The sequence below is a fragment of the Cebus imitator genome, unplaced genomic scaffold (assembly GCF_001604975.1).
Source record: "Cebus imitator isolate Cc_AM_T3 unplaced genomic scaffold, Cebus_imitator-1.0 Scaffold456, whole genome shotgun sequence".
Lineage (NCBI taxonomy): Eukaryota > Metazoa > Chordata > Mammalia > Primates > Cebidae > Cebus > Cebus imitator.
Genome location: NW_016107771.1, coordinates 676,493 through 700,196, shown reverse-complemented (window position 1 = coordinate 700,196; position 23,704 = coordinate 676,493). Strand labels below are relative to the sequence as shown.

The 23,704-nt window shown below is 39.1% G+C and overlaps 1 protein-coding gene across 17 annotated transcripts in view; it reads left to right on the top strand.

Annotated features, from left to right (window-relative positions):
- MLLT10 (MLLT10 histone lysine methyltransferase DOT1L cofactor) overlaps nucleotides 1-23,704 on the top strand; it is a 238,787-nt gene that overhangs the window by 124,465 nt on the left and 90,618 nt on the right. For 16 of the 17 annotated variants that reach the window (XR_005197307.1, XM_037732574.1, XM_037732570.1 and 13 more), the window contains one exon: nucleotides 17,870-17,965. Coding sequence is in view for 15 of the 17 variants with exons in the window: in XM_037732574.1 (XP_037588502.1) it covers nucleotides 17,870-17,965 (96 nt within the window). In the remaining 2 variants the exon portion in view is untranslated. Of the gene's footprint in view, nucleotides 1-2,326; nucleotides 2,537-17,869; nucleotides 17,966-23,704 lie in introns of those variants that run through there. The other variant, XM_037732581.1, reaches the window with a different exon arrangement.

The following is a 23,704-nucleotide window of genomic DNA, read 5'->3' as shown; positions in this document are numbered from 1 at the left end:
CCGCAGCCTCCTGGGTTCAGGCAATTCCCCTGCCTCAGCCTCCTGAGTAGCTGGGATTACAGGCACGTGCCACCATACCCAACTAATTTTTTTGTATTTTTAATAGAGTTGGTGTTTCACCTTGTTGACCAGGATAGTCTCGATCTCTTGACCTCGTGATCTACCCGCCTTGGCCTCCCAAAGTGCTGGGATTACAGGCTTGAGCCACCGCGTCCGGCTTTGATTTTTGTACTTTTAGTAGAGATAGGATTTTACCATCTTGACCAGGCTGGTCTTGAACTCCTGACCTCGTGATCCACCTGCCTCAGCTTCCCAAAGTGCTGGAATTACAGGCGTTAGCCACCACGCCTGGCCACTTACTTATTTTTTAAAAATGGTTCTTTTGAGGTAAGAATATGTAACATAACATTTGCCATTTTAACCACTTTGATGACATATTGTTATTTTTGCTCTTTGTTGGTTGTGTAGGTAAGCCTTTTCAGCATGCATAGGCGCAAAGATCATTGGCGGCATGGAGGCTGGGTACCACACCCTGGGATTTGGGCACATACCTTGTTTCTTATTAAATTTTCACCCATAAGTTTTAGCATTCACTGATGAGTCTAGCCTGAAATAAATCCTAGTTGACAGAAGGTAATTTTCTCATTGTGTCATTCTTTCTCCATAGTGGGGAAGGTTGGAGTCTACAGAGGAAATAAGAGTAGGTTGAGTTATAGAAGGATAAATGTCACGTCCTTTGAATTTAGCACAAAAGAAGTTGTTGAAAAGGAGTTTCAGTGTAGAGTTTTAGTATATTTATTGGTAGAGAAAGTGGGTGTGAGGAAGTACAGATGGTGAGAATACTTAAGTCTTAAGAATCTCAGATTTGCTGGGCTTGCGTCTGTAGTCCCAGCTGCTGGAGGGCTGAGGTGGAAGTATCTCTTGAGCCCAGGAGTTAAAGGCTGCAGTGAGCTATGATCATGACATTGCATTCCAGCCTGGACAACAGAGTGAGACCTCATCTCTTGAAACAAAAAATTTAAAAAGAATCTCAGATTTGAAGACAAAAGGAGTAGGTAGGAAAAAGAATACTATGTCTTCCTCTGTTTTGGTGGAGAAGAAAGAAGAGAAGCATGTTGGTGAATAACTCGGTCACCTGGATAATAAAGCAAAGAAAGTAGATGTGGGTAGAACCTATCAGAGATATTGCTAGCCAGATTAGGTATACAAATAAGGAGGCCAAGTGCGTTATTTTCAAAAGTGTTTAAAATAATGTATCGTGAGATTGAAGTAGGATAATAGATGTTGTGGAACTAGGGAAGGGCTGGAACCATAGAGTTGTAGGAGATGTTGGAGCATGGGCCTAGAAGACTCAGTGAAGTTCAAGAATAAGTATAGTAAGAATGTGAATTGGCTGGTCCGAAGGTAGTGAGTTATCTCAATTGATTGTTCACAGTCAGTTACAGATTGAACTCCTTGTTCTACTCTTTCCCCCCTTCTACTACTGCACTTGACTAGTCTTTAAAAAAAAAAAAGAAAAAGAAAAAAAAGTGTGAATTAACTGCAAGGTTATGAAGAAAGTGATCATTGTGGTTTAATATTCCATTGGGGTATGTTGGGTGATGGTAGCTTCCAGGAGTTGGGAGACAATTCTCCATGGTTCTCACATTTATGCACATCTTGTGAGTAGCAGCCCTGATTGCCTTTGTTCTTTTCAAGGAGGCACTATTATTCTAATTTCTCCTGTAATGCAGTCCACTGTGTATATAAATGTCATTTGGCCCCAGGTCACCCTGTCAGAATGGGGAACTTAGGCAAATACTAACAGTCTGGCTTTTGCTATTGCCATGAGTACTGAAGTCCTCTGTGTCCAGTGCAGGAGTCTTGTGTCATCTTCTGCCAGCATCCCTGAAACTCTGGTAGACTAACTTATCACTTTATAAATATAGTAAGATCTTAGACTCTTTGTAGTTTTACACCAAGATGTAGTTTTAGGGATACTGAAGGAGAGTCTAAATGAAAGCCATTGAAGTTGAGAATATTTGAGGACTGTGTGAGTTGTTCATACAATTGGCCTTAACTGGCTAGCACACCTACTCCAGTGGTCCAGGGGTGTTGGGATACTGTGGTTGAAGGTCTTATTAAGATCACGTGTAGTAGGGAAAAGTTAACTAAAGAAAAGTAATGGGCAGACAAAAAGAAGAGTTAAAGAGATAGCTATTAATAATTGATAGAGCTGGGATTTAAAACAAATGATGTCTCACTACAAAGTCCTTTTTTTTTTTTAAATACATCTTTCTTTTACTTGTAGACTGTATTAGTCCATTCTCACACTGCTATAAAGAACTACCTGAGAATGAGTAATTTAGGAAGAAAAGAGGTTTAATTAACTCACAATTCTGCAGTACAAGCAGCATGGCTGGGAGGCCTCAGGAAACTTATAATCATGTCAGAAGGCGAAGAGGAAATAAACACGTCTTTACCATGGTGGAACAGAAGAGAGAAAATGAAGAGGGAAAGTTTGAAAGTGGTACACATTTTCAAACAGCCAGATCTGGTGAGAATTCTGAATAGCAAGGGGGAAGTCTGACCCATGATTCAGTCACCTCACCATCAGGTCCCTCCCCCGACACTTGCAGATTACAATACAATTCACCATGAGATTTAGGTGAGGGCACAGAGCCAAATGATACCAGAGGTAATAATCACATTCCTTTTGAAAGTTAGATAAATCTATATTACAACTTCAAGGTTTTTGTTTGTTTGTTTTAGTACAGATGGTGAAGTTCTCACATGTTCTCAAAAGAATGCTAATACAGAGTTTGCCTTATCAATCCATTGTTCTGTTCCAGGAAGTTATTGTTTAACTGAGTAATATTTGGGAGAAGAAATTTTGAAGAGCTCCTTGCTTAGAAGGTATAAATACTTTTTTTTTTTTGGAGACAGAGTCTCACTGCGTTTTTCAGACTGGAGTGCAGTGGCACAAACTTGGATCACTGTAACCTCCATTGCCTCAGACTCACGAGTAGCTGGGACTACAGGTACAGGCTACCACACCTGGCTAATTTTTGTACTTTTTGTAGAGACGGAGTCTCCCTAAGTTTCCTAGGCTGGTCTCGAACTCCTAGGCGCAAGCTAGCTTCCTTCCACCTTGGCCTCCCAGTGGAGACATGAGCCACTGTGACTGGCCCATGGTTTTCTTCTATTTTCATTTCATTTTTATATTGTCTTTATATATGTATATGCCTTACTGCCAGACTATATCATATCTCAAAGCTGGTCTGTATTTTTTATGCTTTAATGTTCTTTTATAATGCCTAATATGATTGATTTATTATTAATTTTTAAGACGGAGTTTCACTGTTGTTGCCCAAGCTAGAGTGCGATGGCACGATCTCAGCTCACTACAACCTCTGCCTCCCAGGTTCAAGCGATTCTCCTGTCTCAGCCTCCCGACTAGCTGGGACTACAGGCGTGTGCCACCACCTTGGCTAATTTTTGTGTTTTTAGTAGGTTTTTTTTTCCCTTAAACACTGAATGTCAAGTGTGAAGTAATAAAAGAAAGGTAGTGTTGTTGACAGCCTGTGAGTACTTACCTAATTTCAGTTGTATTGACTATAATATGGTAGTTATGTATACATTTATAGGCAATTAGGAATATGAAATGGAATCAGGAGATACTAATGGAGTAAGAGGTGTTTGTTGAAGTTCTGGAAAGCCATCAGTTCTTTTTTGTTCCTCATAAGGCCTTCGTGGGTGTGGTGTTCAGTTTCAGTAAGAACTCTGTAGCAAGCTAATAGCTCCTTTTCAAAAAGGGGTGCACTTAATAGCCATGTCATTGGGGCATCAAGTCCAAATCTCCAGTGGGTGCCTGTGGGTAGAGGCTTTTTTTGCCAAAGGTTTCAGTTGGCAAAATCATAATTCATAGAAATGTATAACTTAAAAGCATAATAAAGATTGTGGGTTTCCAAAGGCAGAGCATGTGCTCCAGCTTTCTACCTAGCTTCCAACACAGCATGTTGGTTTGGGCTCCTCTCAAAGGATGCATGTTTGCAGGATAGCTGACTTTTAAAGGATAAGCAGAATGTTGAAATGAATGTCATAGAGCCCTGTTATTTAAAGAGTTCAATTCAGCCTCCTTTTTGATGGTGGGAGTCTAAAGAGACCAAAGCTTTTCCTTGACTGCCAGAGGAATTTAGACTTGTGAATCTGTTCCTGTAGTTTCCAGAAACTTGTTGAGCAGGTCTTTGAATTTTATTGGAGTTTTTCCACCTACTGTGCTGACAGAGAAGATACATTACAGCACTATTGAGACTGAGGCTTCTAATTTAACAGCCAATAGTGAAAGCTTTGAAAATCATAGGATAGAGGTACTAAGTCCTGACATACGTATTTGTGACAAGCGGCAAGGGAGTTTAGGTTGCCCCTCTGGGAAAACACTTTTTTTTTTTTTTTGAGATGGAGTTTCGCTCTTGCTACCCAGGCTGGAGTGCAATGGCGCAATCTCGGCTCACTGCAACCTCCGCCTCCCGGGTTCAAGCAATTCTCCTGCCTCAGCCTCCTGAGTTGCTGGGATTACAGGCACGCGCCACCATGCCCAGCTAATTTTTTGTATTTTTAGTAGAGACGGGGTTTCACCATGTTGACCAGGATGGTCTCGATCTCTTGACCTCGTGATCCACCCGCCTCGGCCTCCCACAGTGCTGGGATTACAGGCTTGAGCCACCACACCCGGCCTTGGGAAAACACTTTAAACATAGTGGAGGCTTTGACACATGCATGTAAACTGATCTTGATTCTTGGTTGTGAGTGGTTTGGCAAAGAGGCATTAGAAATGTCTAGAACAGTGTACCAAGTTGCATCAGTCTATGTAGTGGATTTCGTCTGTAACAGCTGGGGCTATGAGAGCAATAGCTAAACTCACTTGGTGCTAATTCACTGTTAGCTTCCAACTTTTGTTAAGCTTTTTTCACTGGGTTTGCAGGGCTTTTGTGTTGAGGTATTGCATCTCTTCCTACTCTTGGTACCTTTGAGTCCTTTATCAAATCTGTGGTTTCCATTTGTCCTTCTGGAACCCTATTCCCTTTCTGTTGGACCCAGGAAAGAGATGTGGTTTGGAGAGTGATTTATATGTCTCATTAGCATTTCTGCATACTGTTCTTCTTGGCTGGGAGAATACCTTTTGCACTTACGGATGGGTAAAGATAGGCACATAATACAGGGGATGGCAAACTTTTCCTAAAAAGGACTGAACAGTAAATATTTTGGGCTTTGTGGACCGCATATAGTCTGTATCACATAGTCTTCTTTTTTCGGGGGTGTGGTAAGGAATATTTTAAAGATGCAACATTATTCTTAGCTCAGGTGTCATGGTTTGCTAACTTCTGCTGTAACATTATCATTCCCTCTTATACTTTCAGATGTCCAGGCAGTAATGAAAGTACAGTTTAATTGCCCAAAGACCCCACCTACAAAGTCGTGTTAGCTTCCTTACCTTCCGAGAATCCTTTCCACTGAATCCTGGGATGTTTTCCTTCCATGTGTCCAGGTAGAATAGTGATCTGGGTGCCTGTGCCCAACAGAGTCTTAAAAATTTGTGTTTTCTGTTTTCTGGCTAGGTGCAGTGGCTTACGTCTGTAATTCCAACACTTTTGGAGGCTGAGGTGGGAGGATTGCTTCAGCTCAGAAGTGAGACCCCATCTGTATTTTAAAAAAATTGTGTCTTTTCCTGTCCTCGGATTTCTTAGCATACTTGGATGGGTGCATGTGGCCATTGAGTCCTCTTGGGGATAGGGAGTGCACATTCCGATCTCTGATTATTTTTAAAGCACTGATGTCACCTAGTTGTTACAGTGAGGTGGAAATAAACCTGACTGCCAGACTGGTGAGGAAGTCCTCTCCTCCTAACCAGAGTAGCCTCGCTGCCAAAATAGTATCCTTGGGCATTTCTCTGTAATCATAGTTCCTGGTGCTTAGCCTTCAGCCATGCCACCTCCTCAGTTTCTCCTCATTATTGAGTCAATAAAATGAAGGTCCATTAATTGCCTAGTTGATCATACAAGTTTTCATTTTTCAACTTTATTCAGAAAAGGCCCTTAATTTTCCTCTTCTTCATAGCCATGCCTCTAACAGCATCATATTCTCTAATCACCAGACTGTCAAGAACTCTGAAAGAGGTGGAGTAGAAAAAATAGTTCCTCCTGCTGTAACCTCACAATACAGAATGCTTCTGTGACCCATAAATGTGTGGGGATTTCTCCCCACCAACAAGCAAACTGTCAATTTTGCAATAGTCACCAGCTGGCTAACCTCTAATTTGGACACTTATATTCCTGAAGAGGACATCAGATTATACAGGTTGGGAACTCAGTCCCACAGGACTGAGCCCCACTTTTGATGCTGATTGTAAACCCCAAGTGCTTCTGTCCAATTGGCTATGATTTGGGGTTCCCACAGCCCAGATCTTGGGTTGGATTAATTTATTAGAGTGGCTCACAGAACTCAGGGAAACTCTTACTTATGTTTACTGGTTTATTATAAAGGATTTTACAAAGCATACAGATGAAGAGATGAATAGTGTCAGCTATGTCAGGGGTAGGTAGGCAGAGCTTCCCCCTCCTCTTAAGAGGGCCTTTTATACAGAGTTCACTGGATAGGCATGATTGAAGCAAGGACACCTGTGTAGAAACGTGATTGGACAAAGGTGATCTAACACTAATAGACTGAGTAGGGAAACCCAGGCAGGCCTGTATGTTCACATACTTCTTGGCCTCTCTGTGCAGCATGCATTCTTCTGGGTATTGGGGCAGGACTCCTTCTGAAATGAGAGTTTTATGGCCCACAATCAGACAGGGTAGGTCAGGGAATTTCTTTATGTCTAGTTCCATGACAGTTAAGTAGGGAAAGTTTAGAGCATATTTTTAGTTTTTATGATCTGTTTTGGGGAGAAAAAGGAGGGCAAGAAAGGTCTGAGGGAGAGAGAGACTGTTTTCTGAGGCCTAAAGCACCCCAACATTATAACAAAGGACTATCTTTTCACCTTTGTCACTCTGACACCGTTCTAAAGCTGCATCAGGAACCAAGCACAAAAGGCCATGTACTTTCACAAAAGATATACTTATTTTTTTAGTTACTTAAAAAATAACAAGGACTATGAGAGTTGTGACCCAGGGACCATGGACAAAACCAGTATATGTATGTATGTATGTATGTATGTATGTATGTATGTATGTATGTCTGTGTGTGTATGTATATGTGTATATATATAAAATAATATCACAGAAGTCTGTCATTTGACCTTACTTGTAAGGTAGCTAATTAAGAGATGAGACTTCTGGGTCAAAGATAGATAACTTATTACTTAAAGCAATAGCTATAACCAGAGAATCAGTAATTTTTGGCCATTTCCTAAGCCCAGTTCCCATAGGGCACTGCAAAGAGGGTGAGATAAAATCTGCTCATGCTGCCTGTTGCATTACAGGAGAGGAGCCCTGAGCTTAGGGCACCTGAATCTTTTGTAATAGACAGTAAGCATAGCTGTCCTTTTCTTTCTGTCTTCTGAGGTTATTCACTATATGAGCAACCTTGAAAGATAGTCCAGAATAATGGACTGCCACTGCCTAATTCAAAAGACGAAGAAATAAGAGACTCATGTAGCATCGTTTCCTGACACACGAACGATTCTCAAATTATGAGCGGCCTTACTCAATGTTTTGATTTGCAGCTAAGTCCAAAAGAGGTGTCCTTGATTGACAGACAACATTCTTCCAAGCTGTAAATCAGGATCTTAGGTTTCTTCCATCTTGTGACTGCCTTCTTTAAAATGTTGCTTCTATGACTTTAATGCTTATTTTTGTTAACCATGTAAAAAGAACCAGTGTGGATACTAGAAAGTTGGGGCTACTAAGGACCAGGCCTAGAGATGACTACACATCATTTTCATTCAAACTACATTGATTGGAACCCAGTGTAGTGGCCACATGTAACTGCAAAGGAAGGTGGGAAATCTCTAGTTAGTTGCCAAATAAGAAGAAATTAGTTTGGCAAATAGGTTGTCTCTACCTTATTTTAGCTCATTCTTACTAATTCGTATGTAATTACAGAGAATGACAGAGGGCAGAGCATTTAAAAAATGCAAGTTAAAAAACAAAATCCCACTCCATATCTCACCATCAAGAAATACCATTACTTACTACTCAGTTAATATCACAGATTTTTTCTATGCATAGAGAGATACATACATACATTAAAAGGATAGAGAAAAATTATTAAATTGAGTGAAATCTACTGATGTTTTAAACATCAAAGGCAGATTTACTTGACTATATAGAGGGAAAAGAAAGAGACCCTGTCTGTACAAAAACAACAACAACAAAACTTACCGGAATGTGCGGGTGCATGCCTGAGTCACAGCTACTCAGGAGCCTGAGGTTGGAAGATGCCTTGAGCCTGGAGTTTGAGGCTGTAGTGAACTGTGATCATACCACTGCACTCCAGCCTGGGTGACAGAATGAGACCAAAAAAACTTTTTCCCCCCTTACCACAAGAAATATTATTTCCTCAAAGATACCTTTAAGTTTAATAATAGAAATTACAAAAACAAGATATTGAAGGGGTAAGACTTTTTAGTTGGGGTGCTTTCAGTGATAAGTGATAGAATACTCAAATCAGAATGGCTGAATCAATTGGAAATTTATTACTTCATAATAAATTTATAAATAAATAAATAAATTTATGAATAAATAAATAATAAGTTCAGATGCTAGGCTTTTCTAAGATTGGTTAATTTAACAGTAACCAATTCAGCAGTGGCAAAACATTCTTAACTTCTTTGTGCTTTTGCAGTCATGGTTGCAAGGTCACAGCAGTTGTTCCAAGGATTATGGCCTAACACTTGAGCATCTAAAGGCAAGAAGGGATATACCTTTAAGAATGAGGAGAACATCTGGAAAATTTCAGCTTCTGGTCAGGTGCAGTGGCTCATACTTGTAATCCCAGCACTTTGGGAGGCCGAAGCGTGCAGATCACTTGAGGCCATGAGTTCGAGACCAGCCTGGCCAACATGGTGAAACCCCATCTCTACTAAAAATACACAGAAAAAAAGCTACTCAGAAGGCTGAGGCAGGAGAATTGCTTGAACCCAGGAGGCAAAGGTTGCAGTGAGCTGAGATCTCACCATTGCACTCCAGCCTGGGCAACAAGAGTGAAACTCCATTTCAAACAACAAAGAAAAGATAATTTCAATTTCTGTTTTACTGTTCTGATCTAAATCTATTCCAGGCTTAAAGCAGTCAGTATCTAAAGAGAATGGATTTCTCTTAATTGTTTTGGACTCACCCATGTTTGCCTCTGGGCTGGGAAATAGATACACTTTTATGAGGACATGAGAGGATGCTCTTGAATTTTCTTAAAAAATCAGGACTTTGTCAGCAAGAAAGAGATTTATGTCTAGTCACTGTTTGGCAAACTGTTATGTTTTGTTTTAATTACATGTGTCAGATTTTATATTGAGCTCCTACAGTGAAGGCTGCTAGTGTCCTTACAGTCATTTTGCTTTTCCTGCCATCCAGGTTGTTTGTATTTATTTATTTATTTTTGAGACAGAGCCTCACTCAGGCTGGAGTGCAGTGCCGTGATCTTGGCTCACTGCAACCTCTGCCTCCTGGATTCAAGCAATTCTCCTGCCTCAGCCTCCCATGTAGCTGAGACTACAGATGCCCGCCACCATGCCCAGCTCATTTCTGTTTTTTTGGTAGAGATGGTATTTCACCATGTTGCCCAGGCTGGTTTTGAATTCCTGACCTCAAATGATCTGCCTAGCTTGGCCTCCCAAAGTACTGATTATTAGGTAACTTTTTTCAAGAATAAGTTCTTAGGAACTGTAGTTTCTGATGTCTTTCATAATGGAAAGCATTTCCTTTTGCCTGTATCTTGTATCTTGGCTGTATATAATATTGTTGGGTCACACTTTATTTCTCCTAAAAACTTAAACAACGGGCCTGGAATATTGCTGTGGAGATGACTGACGATACTTCCCTCTCCCTGTATTCTGCTAAGTTTAACCGCAGTAAGTCTTGATACGGCTATACAGTCTGTAACAGAATTGTTAAGATTTTTTTTTTCCATTTTCATTTTGTGGAATTTTCTGTTTGAATATACCTTCTGTTTCCCATTCATTAAATGCTCTTTTTGAGGGACACACGTTATCCTTATGTTTGATTATCTCTGTTTTTATACCTATCAGACGCTGTCTGCCTGCTTTAATATCTTTTATAAAATATATATTACTATGATTAATTCAAGTATTTCTTTTAGCGCTTTAAAAATTTTCAGCAATGCGTATTCTTTTCCTTGCTGTTTCTATTTTATTTACTAATTCTGTAATGATACTGTTTTAGTCTTATATTTATTACTTTGGTTATCTCCCTTTGGACCTTTTCCTATTTTATCATCTGATTTTTGAGCTTTGTATGAACTCATGTTATAATTTTTATTTAGCATGGGGACAGTTTTGAGAAACATCTTCAAACTCAGTTATGTATGCTTCTAGGTTGTGATTTTTGGCTATCTCATGCACATTAGACTCTTTGTATTATTTTTTGCCTATAGTTTCTTTGCCATACAACTTTTAAAATGTTGTTTATGCTTCAGAGGCTCTCTTTTGACACTTATTCCGCTATAATTTAGATAATTTTTTTGCAAATTTTCTCATGGTTTTTGAGATGATTGTTTAAGGGCTATGTATTTTGCATTTTTCTGAAGCCTGAGGGAATGGGAGGGGTGAGTATAAAAGCTTGGCTTAGGGCAAAAAAAAAAAAAAAGAGAGAGAGAGAGAGCTTGGCTTAGGGCAGTATGCACTTTTTGGTAGAACTCCGGCTAGGCTCTTTTATTTTTTGGGGAGACAGAGTCTTTCTCTGTCGCCCAGGCTGGAGTGCGGTGGTACGATCTTGGTTCACTCTAACCTCCGCTTCCCGAGTAGCTGGGACAACAGGCGCCCGCCAACACGCCAGGCTAATTTTTGTACTTTTTTAGTAGAGACAGGGTTTCACCATATTGACCAGGCTGGTCTTGAACTCCTGACCTTGTGATATGCCTGCCTTGGCCTCCCAAAGTGCTAGGATTATAGGTGTGAACCATTGCGCCTGGTCTTGGGCCTTTTTTTTTTTTTTTTTTTTTTAAAACACAGTACTTTATTAAATGTCTTGCCCCAGGTTCTAGATCTCAACTGTATCTTAGCCTTATAGGGAATACCCTAGGATTCTCTTTTATGTTTTAATTTGAATTTTTTGAGACAAGGCCTCAATCTGTCCCCCAAGCTGGAGTGCAATGCTGTGATCATGGCTCACCACAGCCTCCACCTCGTGAGTCCTCCTCCTCAACCTCCCAGTAGCTAAGACTACAAATTAGCATCACGACGCCCAACTCATTTTTTTGCTTTTTGTGGAGATGGGTTCTCATTATGTATCCCAGGGTGATCTCCAGCTCTTAACCTTGAGTGATTCTCTCACCCCAGCCTCCCAGAGCACTAGAATTACAGGGGAGAGCCACTGTACCAGGCCTCCTAGGATTTTTGTTTGTTTGTTTGTTTTTTTGAGTTAGAGTCTTACCCTCTCATCCAGCTGGAGTGCAGTGAAGCGATCGCTCAACTGCAACCTCCACCTCCTGAATTCAAGCAATTCTCTTGCCTCAGTCTCCTGAGTAGCTGGGATTACAGGCGTGCACCACCACACGCAACTAATTTTTGTATTTTTAGTAGAGATGTGGTTTCACCATGATGGCCAGGCTAGTCTCAAACTCCTGACCTTGGCCTCCCAAAGTGCTGGGATTACAGGTGTGAGCCACCATGCTCGGCCATGATTTCATGTAATTAATTCTTAGCCTTGATTGTTTACTTCCAGTTAGCACCTCTTTGCTTTTCCTTCCCTTGCCTTCAGTTTTTCTTGTTTCTCCCTTGAAACTAGTACTACTCGTTAGGCAAAAAAAGTTGTGTAGTAGGTAGGTACACATAAAATCACTTGTCTTCAGATTTAGGACTTTTGGTTATATTCTCAGAATTTTTGGGAATTAAGGGGTATGGTTAAGAGCTGAATCCCATAGCTTAGTCTCGGGCAGTTTCTCCCTAATAAAATCTAGTTTACTCCTTTCTTGACAGTTTTTGTTTAATGCATTAGTATCTGCCCCTGCTTCCCATTTTGGTTGCTTTGGGGATCATTTGGTTGGTTGGTCTTACTGGTTTTCGTTCATTTGTTTTCTACATTGGGAAAATCTGTGATGTGATTTCAAATTTCTCTTAAGCATTTTAAGATAGATGTTTACTTAAAATTGATTTGCTTTATATTTATAATGATACTTTATGTATTTGAATATAGGCAGTCTTACTAGAAATTTATTCTATTTCAGTGTAAAGAATTGAGTCATATTAAAATAACTCACATGTTCTTTTTCTTATGTTATGGCTGAATATTAATTTCATTTATTGGACTTTCTGATGAATTTGTCTTGACGATTAGTGATAATGAAATTTTCTTATAGTTAGCAAATCTTTTAAATAATTTACTGTAGAGTTTTCCTGAGAGGTAACTTCAAGCTCAGTATTACATTCTTTCTAGAATTCACTTTCTAATTTTCCCTAGACATTTCTGTTTGTGGCTCACAGATTACATACTTACTCTTCAAAACTCCCAATTCCCTGTTGGCCTGAAGATATGAACTTACAAGTATTACCTTCACTGCTCCTATAAACAGTCCTATACCTATTCTGGTTTGAAAACTGAAACATTGGACCTATCTCTTGGTTGTTTGTCTTGTGCCAAACTTAAGTTAAAAATTCCTGCGTAGGCTGGGTGTCATGGCTCACACCTGTAATCCCAGCATTTTGGGAAGCCGAGGTGGGCAGATCAGTTAAGGTCAGGAGTTTGATACCAGCGTGGCCAACATGGTGAAATCCCGTCTGTACTAAAAATACAAAAGTTAGCCGGGCGTGGTGGCATACACCAGTAATCTTAGCTATGTGGGTGGCTGTAGGCATGATAATTGCTTGAATCCGGAAGGTGGAGGTTGCAGTGTGTTGGGATGAAACCACTGCACTCCAGCCTGGGTAACAGAGTGAGACTATCTCAAAAAAGAAAAAAAAAAACCACAACCCTCTGTGTTTAACTGTCTTTAGTTTCTTTTATTATCATAAGCTTTTCTCTCCCTTCTGTTTCTGTCTCTTCTTTTTTTCCCCTCACTCTTGATTTTCTATTTTAGAATTTCTCATCATGAGTACCTTACCTACTTTTTCTTTAAATTTTGAAAACTTCTTTTTTTAGGTTTTGGTTATGTTTTTTGGGGGAGTGTAGGTAAGAGTCTATCTTGTGCTTGTTTAAGCCATACCTTTCTGTAAAAAAAATAAATAGAATTTTCCTCACAGGACTATTTTAAGGATTGAGATATCATTTATATTTATAATTACAAACTTTTACAATTCTGGTTTTGTATTGCTAGTTAATACATACTGATTCAGTTGAGTGTGACATTAGCTATCTTGACTTAATAAGCTGTGAAGATAATACTTGTAAATTCATATCTTCAGGCCATGAAGAGTTCAGAGTTTTGAAGAGTACATATGTAATCTGTGAACCACGAACAAAACTCACCTATTAACAATTTTCTGAAATCTCTGACTATTCTTTAACAACATGCTTATTTTAATGGCCATAATCATATTTTTTCAAGTACAGCTCTGTTGTTGGACAAGTTATTTTTATTTTTACCCCCCATTGTAAACAAGTATGATACACTATATTTAAATCTTTATACACCCTTCTAGAGGTGAAATTACTAGGTCACATGGTATCAATAATTTTATGGTTTCTAACTCTTGTTTTAAAAATTGTCAGCTTGGCTCAGTAGTGTGTGCCAGTAGTCCCAGATATTTGGGAGGCTAAGGCAGAAAGATCCTTTGAGCCTAGGACTTCAAGACCAGCCTGGGCAAGATAGCAAGACCTAATCTCTTTAAAAAAAAAAAAAAAAAGTGTTCTTCATTTGTTTACATTTTCTCTAGTAATATATGCAAGTGCTCATCTCCCTAGGCAATATTAGATCTGGTCATTAAAAACAAAACCCCAAAACTTTGGTCACATACAGGAGAAAAATACTACCTTTAGTTGTTTAATACTTGGGTTGCATGTTTCTGTTGCTGTTTAGTGGCTTTTTTTTTTTTAATTTCCTAGTCATGGTCTTTGTACATTGTTCAATGGCATATGTGTTTTCTTATTAATTTATTAAAGAATTTAAACAGAAATAAAATACAGAGTAACCTGACTGATTTCCCAGTTTGGTTATTGTTTTTTAATGATTTATTTTTAGATTTGTATAGCTAAATCTGTGTTTTCCCTTTCTGTAGTTTTTTACTTTTTTTTTTAGTTAGAAAAGTCTTTCATTCCTTACTTTAAAAATATTTTCTAGCAAACTTTTAGATTATTTTAATTTTTATTTAACTCTTTAATCTATCTGGATTTTGTTTTATTTTGTGTAAGATATTTTTCGTTAAATTATTAACCAGTTCTAGTACCATTATTAAGTAATTTTAGTCCTTGTCTTCTGATTTGGAATCTTCTCTTTATCATATACTAAATTTTCATATATAATTGAGTACTTTTTTGGTTTTTTCCTTTCTTCTATTAATCTATTTAAATCAGCATATCTTTTTAGTGACAGTCATTAGACTTCTTTGATTCACATTTGATAGGCTGTTCGTATGGATATAAACCATGCACAGTGTGTTCCAATGAACATTTGTAATGCTCATTGCAGGATACGTTTCTTGATGTATCACAGAGGACCAGAGTTCTGTATTGTTCATTTGCTTTGTATATCTCCATATTGTATATTTTCACACATGTACATGTATATGTTTTGCCTTTTACTCTCATATGTTTTGTAAGTTGTTAGGGTTTGTTTGTTTGCTTTTTTGTTATTCAGGATCATTCACTATTAAATTTTCTCAGCTCTTGTAAACTTGAAGAACGAAGCCCAGAATGGGAAGTAGAATATATAGAGTAAAGGAGGATAGAAAGGCTTCTTAACTATCTTTGTAGGGAGAAAAACATTGATATAACAGTTACAGGCCAGGATCATTTGAACTTCATAGACTAGAATGTATAAATTTGTTATTTTGTTGTGTGTATTAGTCCATTTTCATACTGCTATGAAGAAATGCCTGAGCCTGGGTAATTTCTGAAGAAAAAGAGGTTTAATGAACTCACAGTTCCACATGGCTGGGGAAGCCTCACAAACATGGCAGAAGGCAAAGCAGCAGGAGTAAAGGCACGTCTTACATGACAGCAGGCAGGAGAGCATATGCAGGGGAACTGCCCTTTATGAAACCATCACATCTGTGAGATTTATTCACTATAATGAGAACAGCGCAAGGAAAAACTCGCTGGGGTGATTCAGTTACCTCCCACCAGGTCCCTTCCATGACACATGGGGATTATGGGATCTACGATTCAAGATGAGATTTGGGTGAGGACACGGCCAAACTATATCCATGTATTAACACACAAATATTCTAATATTGTTACTTTTGTTTTTTTTTTAAATAAATGGGGTCTCTGTCACTCAGGCTTGAGTGCAGTGGTATGATCACAGTTCACTACAACCTCAACCTTCCAGGCTCACGCAATCCTCCCGCCTCAGCCTTCCTATTAGCTGGGACCACAGGTTTCCACCACAACACCTGGCCAATTTTTTATTTTTTGTAGAGATGGGGTCTCGCTATGTTTCCCAGGCTGGTCTTGAACTCCTTGGCTTAAGTGATCCACCTGCCTTGGCCTCCCAAAGTGCTGGGATTACAGTTGTGAGCCACCATGCCTGGCCTATATTGTTATTTTCAATTTGTACGTTCTTTAGCTCCTGTGACCCAATTGTGTACTATAGTCTGGTTTCAGTTAAACTGTTGCTTTAAACCACCCGATGACTTTTAATGGCTTATAACAGGTGAGCTCAGCAGGGATGATGTATCTTTCTTCTATGTGGTATCAGCCGGATTTACTCATGAGGATTCATTAAGCTGGTGGCTAGCTAGATGGTCATTGTTGGTCTTACTCACATGTCTGGCGCTAGGTCCTGCTGGCTATAGGCTAGAGTACCTCAGTTCTTCCCCATATGACCTCATTCTCCTTTTGGCCTCTCCATGAGGAGTGTGGAATGCTTCTTTATGTGGTGGCTGAGAACTGAGGTGGCAAATGTGGAAGCCATAAAGACTTCTTAAAACTCCAGGTTTCTGTGCTCATACACTATCACTTCTACCACATCCTGTTGAGTATCACAAGTCATAAGGGTAACCCAGGTTCAAGGGAGTGGAGAAGAGGACATCTAGCATGAGAAGAGTAGTGATAACCCATTGCAGAGAATGTGGCATGATTCTTTGGGGAGTCATTATTTGCCACAATCAAAATAACTTTTAGATAAAAATGTTTCCTAAAAAGTCTGAATTAGAAACATTATTGGGTGTGAAGATAGCCTTTGCCCAGGAGTTTGAGAACAGTCTAGGCAACAGTCTGTAGAGACCCCTGTCTCTACAAAAACAAACAAACAAACAAATTAATAATTAGCCTGTAGCCAGGCATGATGGCATGTGCCTGTAGTCCCAGCTACTCTGGAGGCTGAGGTATGAGAATTGCCAGAAGCCGGGAGGCAGAGGCTGCAGTGAACCGAGATGGTGTCACTGCATTCTTTAAAAAAAAAAAAAAAAAAAAAAAAAAAAAAAAGCTTGGTGTGGCAGCACATGCCTATAGTCCTGACTACTTGGGAGGCTGAGGTGAGAGGATCCCTTGAGCCCAGGAAGTCAAGCCTATAGTGAGCTGTGATTGTACCACTGCACTCCAGTCTGCGTGACAAGAGTGAGGCCCTGTTTCAAAAAGAAAAAAGTATTATTGTGTTAATTTACATTTACTGTTGCTAAAGTACTAACATTGCAGCCTGAAAACATCTCACATACTTAGATCAGGAATTAAAAGCAAAAAAAAAAAAAAAAAAAAAAAGGCATTATTTTGGGGGCATTAGAGTACATCTGTCTTTAATTTGTATGCATTTTGTTCTGTTTGTATGTAAACCTTTTAGGGCAAGGACAGTGATACCAATCTTTCATGATTTGAAAAGATTAAGGCCCCTCAGTGGTCAGATTTTAAGCATCAGGAGAAATAAATAAGTTCAGTGAACTCTTGAAATAGTACTACATTTCATACCCAATACTGTTTTTTATGTAGTGATTCAAACAACAGAACATTTTGATAAAAACTATCTGATATTAGGTTGGACTTCCAATATGTAATCAACTTTTTATTTTATTGAATTCCTTTTTATATTTAGCTCATCAGCTTTAGCACTTTATAGCACACCCTAACTTTATCTAAATTTTTTTTGTTAGAGATAACTAATTCATCTATTTTTTTGAGTAAACCCAGGAAAGAATTTTTTGCCAGAGTGTCTGTGCCTCTAGTTTCTGGAGAAATTCTCATGCATGGTAGAGGAAAATCTGGTACTGTTCAGATGTGAAGTGCTATGTAAACTTTACAGTGCTGTTTTTAAATGTCCACAAAGCATTTGGTGTTTTTAAGAAGAAAACTGTATATTTTACTGAATGTAAATATAGCAAATAATTACAGACTTCACTTGTTTGTTTGTATTAGTTTAGACTGGTTAAGGATAAAGGAGCTGAACTTACTTAAAAACAAACTCACACTAGTATTACTTGTATATATATAAAACGAGACTATGATCAGAGGAAGTAATTTTTGATAGAAGTATTTGTTAATATTTTAAATTACTAGTTGTAATAAAACTACTGCATATATAGGGGTTATAGTTCAAATTTAAATTGGATTTTACTTATATTCATTTTTAGAAATACAAAGAGAAGGACAAACACAAGCAAAAACACAAGAAGCAGCCAGAACCGTCACCTGCATTGGTTCCATCCTTGACTGTTACTACAGAAAAAGTAAGTTTTAAGTATCATATTTTGTCTTATATAATAAGTAGTTATTGTGCTGATTTTCACCTCTAAAAACAGTGTTCATTCCCTAGCTTTTCCCACCTTTTCAACCATACATCAGGCACTTAGAATTCTCATTTTCTTTTCTTTCTTTTCTCTTTTTCTTTTTCTTTTTCTTTCTTGAGATGGAGTTTTTTGCTCTTGTCACCCAGGCCATCCATCTGCCTCCCAAAGTGCTGGGATTACGGCGTGAACCATCACGCCTGGCCTAGAATTCTCATTTCTTAATCCTTTATCTACCCTCTGTTTATTCTGTACTTGTTTCCAAAGCCTGTTAAGTAAGGGTAACAAGTGGGAAGCATCATTGAGACAGAGAATTTTGGCTGTGGGTAGACTTCATTCACCTTAGATTTTGAATTCTGGCCTAGCCTTTTACTGATTGAATGTTTAGGTTAATTAACCTCTGGGCAACTCAGTTTTATCATTTGTAAAGTGGGGGAAATAATTAGTGAAATTGAAGGACAGAATACATGTAAAGCAATTAGAACAGCATTTGGTTCATAATAACTATTAAGTATTACTAGGATTATTACCTTGTGGTTAATATGAAAACAAGGAGGCTGAGACAGAATAAGCAAGTTGGGAAATGGAGTAGGAGATGAATCTAGGGTGAGGGGCCCATTATACAAGGTCTTGTAGGCCAATGTAAGGACTTTGTGTTCAATTTGACTGAAAAGTGAGGTATTGGAGGTTTCTGAATTGAGATGTAACATGGTCTGACTTAAGTTTTGAAAGGACCTCTGGTTGCTTTGTCTTGGACAGGCTGTGGAAAGTCAGAATGGAGGCCATTAGGAAGGTATGCGATCATCCAGAGAGAGATGGCAGTAACAATAGAGGTAGTGATAGGTGATCAGATTCTGAATACTTACAAAGGTTGAGCCCTCGTGACTTTCTTCAAAGTACCTTTTGACATGTAATATATTCACAGGTTTCAGGAATTAGAATGTGGACATCTTGGTTGAGGGATCCTGTTCTGCCTACCACAGATACGTTGGGGTTGAGATTTATCTATTTATACTAGACATCTAAGTAGATATGCTGACTAGCCAGTTGGATACCTAGTCCGGTATTCAGAAAAGAGGTCTAAATTTTGGATATTAAATGTGGGAGTTGTATGCATATTCAGTTATTTAAAGCCACCACACTGAAATGATACCACTAAGGGAGAAGTGAGTGCAGGTAGAGAAGACAATAGGCCTTAGGAGGCCCAGGGACCTCCTGTGTTGAAAGGTCTGGAGAGGAGGTACAAGCAACGAAGGAGATTGAGAAAAGGCCAGAGTGTGGAAGAAAACTAAGATGATGTGGTATGCTGGAAGCCAAGTTAAAGAAAGGTGGGGATAGGAGAACTGTGTCATATATGAAGGAGTAGCTCTTTGATTTAGTCTTGTGGAGGTCATTACTGACCTTGATGAACAGTTTTAAAGTACTGATTGAGGCAAAATCTGATGGGAGTGCTTTATAGAGGCAGTGGGGGAGAAAAATCAGACTGTGTGTATAAATGATTGCTTTGAGAAGCTTTGCTTCTCAATAGGAGAAGAGGTCAGGGAAGTGGAGATAATGAAGGATATTTTTAAAAATAAGATAAATAATGCGATGTTAGGTGCACTAATAGGAATGATTCAGTAGAGAGGAGGAATAATGAAATGGTAGAAAAGACAGGAATATTGCTACAGTGATGTCCCCTAGAATATGGGAAGGGAGGGGATTTGGGGGAAAACATCTTGTGATAAATTCAGAGGTTTTTCAGTTAAGTAAGAATCAGTGGTTTTAGTTGTGACGATTTGAGGAGTATTTCTTTTTTTTAAAGAGATGGGGTCTTGCTTTGTTTCCCAGGCTGGAGTGCAGTGGCTATTCACAGGTGAGATCCCACCGCTGATCAGCACGGGAATTTTGATCTGCTCCATTTCCGACCTGGGCCAGTTCACCACTCCTTAGGCAATCTGGTGGTCCCCCACTCCTGGGAGGTCACCATATTGATGTTGAACTTAGTGCGGACACCCGATTGGCATAGCGCACTACAGCCCAGGACTCCTGGGCTCAGGTGATCCTCCCACCTCAGCCTCCTGAGTAGCTGGGGCTACAGGCATGCGCCACTGTGCCGGGCCGATTTGAGGAGTATTAGAGTTTTGAACAAAGTTAAAAAAAGCATGAGATAGTTAACTATAATAATGTGAAAGAAAATTACTATGATGTGTATGATTTCTGGGTAGCCACAAGGTTCTACCTGAGGTTCATAGTCAAGACTTTAAGATGAGGCACATTTGCACAGCTTTTTGTTTTTCTCTATTCTTGTTCATCTTTATGGATGTGGGCACAGAGTAGGATTTGGTCAGGTTATTTCACCATCTGAATATAGTGAATGAGTGAGGGTAAATGCCAAGGGGGTTATAATGATGGATCATTATATTTAAACCCAGTGGGTAGGGAAGTAAGAACAGAACAATAGATGTGAGGGATAATATATACTGGTTAATGGTTTCTGGTGAAATTAAAGGATTGTTGAAGGCTGGACACAGTGACTCATGCCTATAATCTCAGTACTTTGGGAGGCTGAGGCAGGAGGATTGCTTGAGCCCAGGAGTTTGAGACCAGCGTAGGCAACATAGCAAGACCCCAAAGATTGTTGGAGCAGTCAAGAGTGAGTTAGAAATACGAAGTGGTATTTAAGAGTAGGATGTATGAAATGGAGATTATTGAGGGTTTGAGATTATTTAGTAATATCAGAATCTAGAATGTGATCAGGGTGTGAGGGGCTGATGTAGGGCGGAAGACAAGATCAATGGAGGAGAGGTTGTCAAGGAATGGAGATACCGGAGGTTATAAAAGATTGTTTTGGTGTATATTGAATTATCTAAGAAGTAAAATAAGAGTAGTGTTGAAGACTGACAGTAAAATAGGTCCTAAGGCAGTGGTTGGCAAACTTTGTCAGGGGCTAAATGCTAAGTATTTTAGGTTTTGTAGGCCATACTGGCTCTTTTTCGTATTCGGACCTTTCCTTCTGTGGAACAGAGTAGCCATAGACAATTTGTAAACAAGCATATGTGGCAGTGTTCTAACAAAACTTTATTTATGGACACTTAATGGAATATACTTAGTATTTATTATTAAGTATGTGGAACTTAAATTCCATATAATTCTCACATGTCATGAAATAGTCTTATTTTTTAATTTTTTATTTCTTAAATCTCTTTTTTATTTTGTCATACATGAAGACTAATTGATTTTTTTAAAAAGCCATTTAAAAATATTAAAATGGCCGGGCATGGTGGCTCACGCGTGTAATCCCAGCACTTTGGGAGGCCAAGGCAGGCGGATTATGAGGTCAAGAGATCAGGACCATCCTTGTCAACATGGTGAAACCCCATCTCTACTAAAATATAAAAATTAGCTTGGCGTGGTGGCATGCACTTGTAGTCCCACCTACTTGGGAGGCTGAGGCAGGAGAATCGCTTCAACCCGGGAGGCAGAGATTGCAGTGAACCAAGATCATGCCAATGCACTCTATCCTGGTGACAGAACGAGAGTCCATCTCAAAAAAAAAAAAAGATAAAAATAAAATAAAAATATTAAAATCATTCTTAGCTGTTGAGCTATACAAAAACAGGTGGATGACTAGAGGGCTTGTAGTGTATCCTACTCTAATGATGAGACATAATGGGTGCTAATGTCTAGTGACATCAATTTTTTTGCTGGAAGGTTTTAAGAGAGTTGTAGAATTAATATTGAGGGACAAGGAAACCTACCTCATCATCCAAACCCAGTGATACAAGAGCTGTGGGAGCAGAGTAACATTGAGATAGCTACAGAGTAAACAGTGGGTTTCAGGATCAATCTAAGTTTTTGTTGGGGCAAGAAGCAGAAGGGATGTTCAGAGAAAAGGATGAGGTACACTGCGTCTTGTTTTCAGAGCATAGTGGAAGGCTTTTGGCTGTTGAAAGAGGGGTGGCAGGTGTGGACATAATAGGGGAAGTTCGTAGCTGTGTGGATGAGGCAAGTGAGGATGGACCTGGAGTCTTGATGACTGACATAAAAACAGGAGAAAGTTGTTATCAGATTGCCTCTGGTAGACTTCAAGCAAATAAGGTGAGACCTTGAGTGTTTGAAGAGGTTGGGTAGAGAGGTAGTTTGGGTTCCTTCTTGATCCTGATGGCTGGTAGAAGACCTCAGTCGTAGATTCCTTTTCAGGGAAGGGTGTCTTTTTACTGTTGGTTCACCACACTCTTTTCTTGATGGATAGGTCAAGAGATAGGTCAGGGATAGGATAAGGATAGGTCAGGGAAAGCAAGACTGTTTCACCCAGAGCTTTAGGGCTCCTTCTAGACTAGATGGTTTTTTTTCTTTTTTAAAAAAAATTATTGATATATCCTAGTTGCACATATTTTGGAGTTACATGTAATATTTTGATACATCTATACAATGTGTAACTCCGTGGTTGATGATAGTAGAGCCACACTTAAGTTGAAGGTCAAGGGAACTTTAATTCACCTCTGTCATTTTTAAATGTCTGTATCATGTTGTGTCAGCACATTTTTAAGCTTCGTTTACTACCTCTTATTCCTTAGTAAAAAAAATTCAGTTTCATTTACTTCTTCATTAAGAAGAAGTAAATGAAACTGAAGTAAATGAAACTTAGATTATACTGCCTTATATTTTTTAGGGCACTTTTTTAGTGACTAACCTTTAACCCTTTTGTATTATAAATGTTTTAAAACTAGAAATTAGCAACAAGTAACTACTTCAATATTATATTAATGTGTTATCACTATCACCTTTTAAATATTGCAATGAAAATCTACCAGTGTAATATTTTCACACAAATCTTTTGATAACCAGTAGTGGACCACTGGTGATACTTAAGCTTTGTTTACTAAGACAATTATCAGAGAGAGAGAGAGTGAAAATGTTAAGTGTCTTTTCCAGAAACTGTAGCTCTTCATTTTTATGATTGGGGGATTTTGTTTCTTAGGCAAAAGATGATTGGATGGAACACATAGGATTCCGTGTCTGCAGGGAATTGATGTAGGGAGTCCTTTAATATGACAAAACAAGGCTGGGTGTGGTGGCTTATGCCTGTAATCCCAGCACTTTGGGAGGCTGAGGTGGGTAGATCATGAGATCACATATGTATATATGACATATATATATGAGGTCATACATATTTACATGACAAAACAAATAGAGGCAGCTTGTGTTTTAGGGAAGTATGGTTACTTCTCTGATTTCCCCAATTTATAGTCTTTCTGAGCACTTCAAGCTGGTTTCCTTCTTCCCATGATAGAACGGGATATTGCAAAGGAAAAAAAGGGGAGATGCCAGGTGGAGTGGCTCACGCCTATAATCCCAGCACTTTGGGAGGCCAAGGCAGGTAGATCACTTGAGGCCAGGAGTTTGAGACCAGCCTGGTCAACATGGTGAAACCCTGTCTCTACTAAAAATAGAAAAATTAGCCAGACGTGGTGGCTCATGCCTGTTAATCCCAGCTACTCAGGAGGCTGAGGCAGGAGAATCGTTTGAACCCAGGTGGCAGAGGTTGCAGTGAGCCAAGATGGCGCCAGTGCACTTCAGACTGGGTGACAGAGCAAGACGCTGTCTCAAAAAAAGTAAGGGGAGAAAGTCTTTGCTCTTGACCTAATAGAGATTTTCTTGCTGTCAATGTTACTTTGCTAAAGAAATTCCTAGATGCGT